Source organism: Oxyura jamaicensis (genome assembly GCF_011077185.1).
Source record: "Oxyura jamaicensis isolate SHBP4307 breed ruddy duck chromosome 1 unlocalized genomic scaffold, BPBGC_Ojam_1.0 oxy1_random_OJ71537, whole genome shotgun sequence".
NCBI lineage: Eukaryota > Metazoa > Chordata > Aves > Anseriformes > Anatidae > Oxyura > Oxyura jamaicensis.
Window position 1 is genome coordinate 2,150 of NW_023303002.1, and position 1,554 is coordinate 3,703.

At 71.8% G+C, this 1,554-nt stretch overlaps 1 protein-coding gene across 1 annotated transcript; it reads left to right on the forward strand.

The window, feature by feature from the left end:
* Positions 1-593: 593 nt before the first annotated feature.
* LOC118156830 lies at positions 594-1,502 on the forward strand (the record flags this gene model as incomplete). The annotated part of the gene is made up of 3 exons (XM_035311053.1): positions 594-1,239; positions 1,273-1,291; positions 1,331-1,502. Coding segments are annotated over exons 1-3 (777 nt in total), but the record flags the coding sequence as incomplete, so codon positions are not given.
* Between the last annotated feature and the right edge of the window lie 52 nt (positions 1,503-1,554).

Genomic DNA, 1,554 nt, shown 5'->3' on the forward strand with positions numbered 1-1,554 from the left:
GCCGCGGGCGGGTCCGCGGGGCCGGGCCCCAGCGCTTTAAAACGGCCCCGGCCGCCCCCCGCCGCCACTCAGCCGCCGGCACCGGCACCGACAGCGGAACCCACGCGGGACCGCGGCCCCACGCGCCCGGGAGGGATTCATACGGCACCGCGGCACCGAGGCTTCGGGACCCCGAGGAGAGGGAGCCCGGATCCACGGGAGCCCAAATCCACGGGACCCCGAGCGGTGGGACCCCGAAACTCCGGGACCCCGAAATCCGGGACCCCGAGCAGCAGGACCCCGGATCCACGGGACCTTGAGAGGCGGGACCCCAAAACTCCGGGACCTCGAGGAGCGGGACCCCGGGAAGTGGGATCCTAAAACTCCCGGAGCTCAAGCAGTGGGATCCTAAAACTCCGGGACCCCGAGTGGCAGCGCCTCAAGCAGCAGGACCCCAAAGCTACGAGACCTCGAGCAGCCAGACCCCAGAGCTACAGGACCCCAAAGCTACCAGACCCCCAAGCAGGGGGACCCCAAAACCCCAGCACCCCGAGCAGCGGCACCCGCCCGAGGACACCGGGCACCGTCCCCACGCGCCGGGACCGAGGCGAGGCCACACCGTCCCCGAGCCCCCCCCCCCCCCCCCCCCCCGGGTCCCCATCCCCATCCCCACCATGAACTCGTCGGGCTACGACGCGCCGGCGGGCGAGGACCCCGAGGAGCTGCCGGCCACCGAGAAGGACCTGGCGGAGGACGCGCCCTGGAAGAAGATCCAGCAGAACACCTTCACGCGCTGGTGCAACGAGCACCTCAAGTGCGTGCACAAGCGCATCGGGGACCTGCAGCGGGACCTGAGCGACGGGCTGCGGCTCATCGCGCTGCTCGAGGTGCTGAGCCAGAAGAAGATGGGGCGCAAGTACCACCCGCGCCCCAACTTCCGCCAGATGAAGCTGGAGAACGTCTCGGTGGCCCTCGAGTTCCTCGAGCGGGAGCACATCAAGCTGGTGTCCATCGGTGAGCCGTGGGGCTGGCCGTGGGGCTGGCCGTGGGGCTGGCCGTGGGGCTGGCCGTGGGGCTCGGTGCTTGCATGGGGCCGTGCTGTGGGGCTGCGGGGCCAGGTCCATGTGTGCATGGGGTTTGCCGTGGGGTCGTGCCATGGGGCCAGGTCCCCGTGTGGGGCTGTGCCGTGGGGCTGTGCCGTGGGGCTGTGCCGTGGGGCTGGCCTCGTGTATGGGACGGTGCTGTGGGGCCGTGCCGTGGGGGGTTTCGCTATGGGGCTGGCCTCTTTTGTAGGGCTGTGCCATGGGGCCAGGTCCACGTGCGGGGCCGTGCCGTGGGGCTTTGCCATGAGGTCGCCCCGTGGGGCCGTGCCGTGGGGCTGGCCTCGTGTATGGGGCTGTGCCGTGGGGCTAAGCCCGTTTGTGGGGCCGCGCCGTGGGTCCATGCCGTGGTGTGCCCGGGGGTCCGGCTCCCTGCGTGAGCGCCGTGCCATGGGGCTGGCCCCACACCAGGCCGAGCTGTGGGTGAGGGCGTGCTGTGGGGCTGGCCCCACGGGTGGGGCTGGGGGCTTTGGGT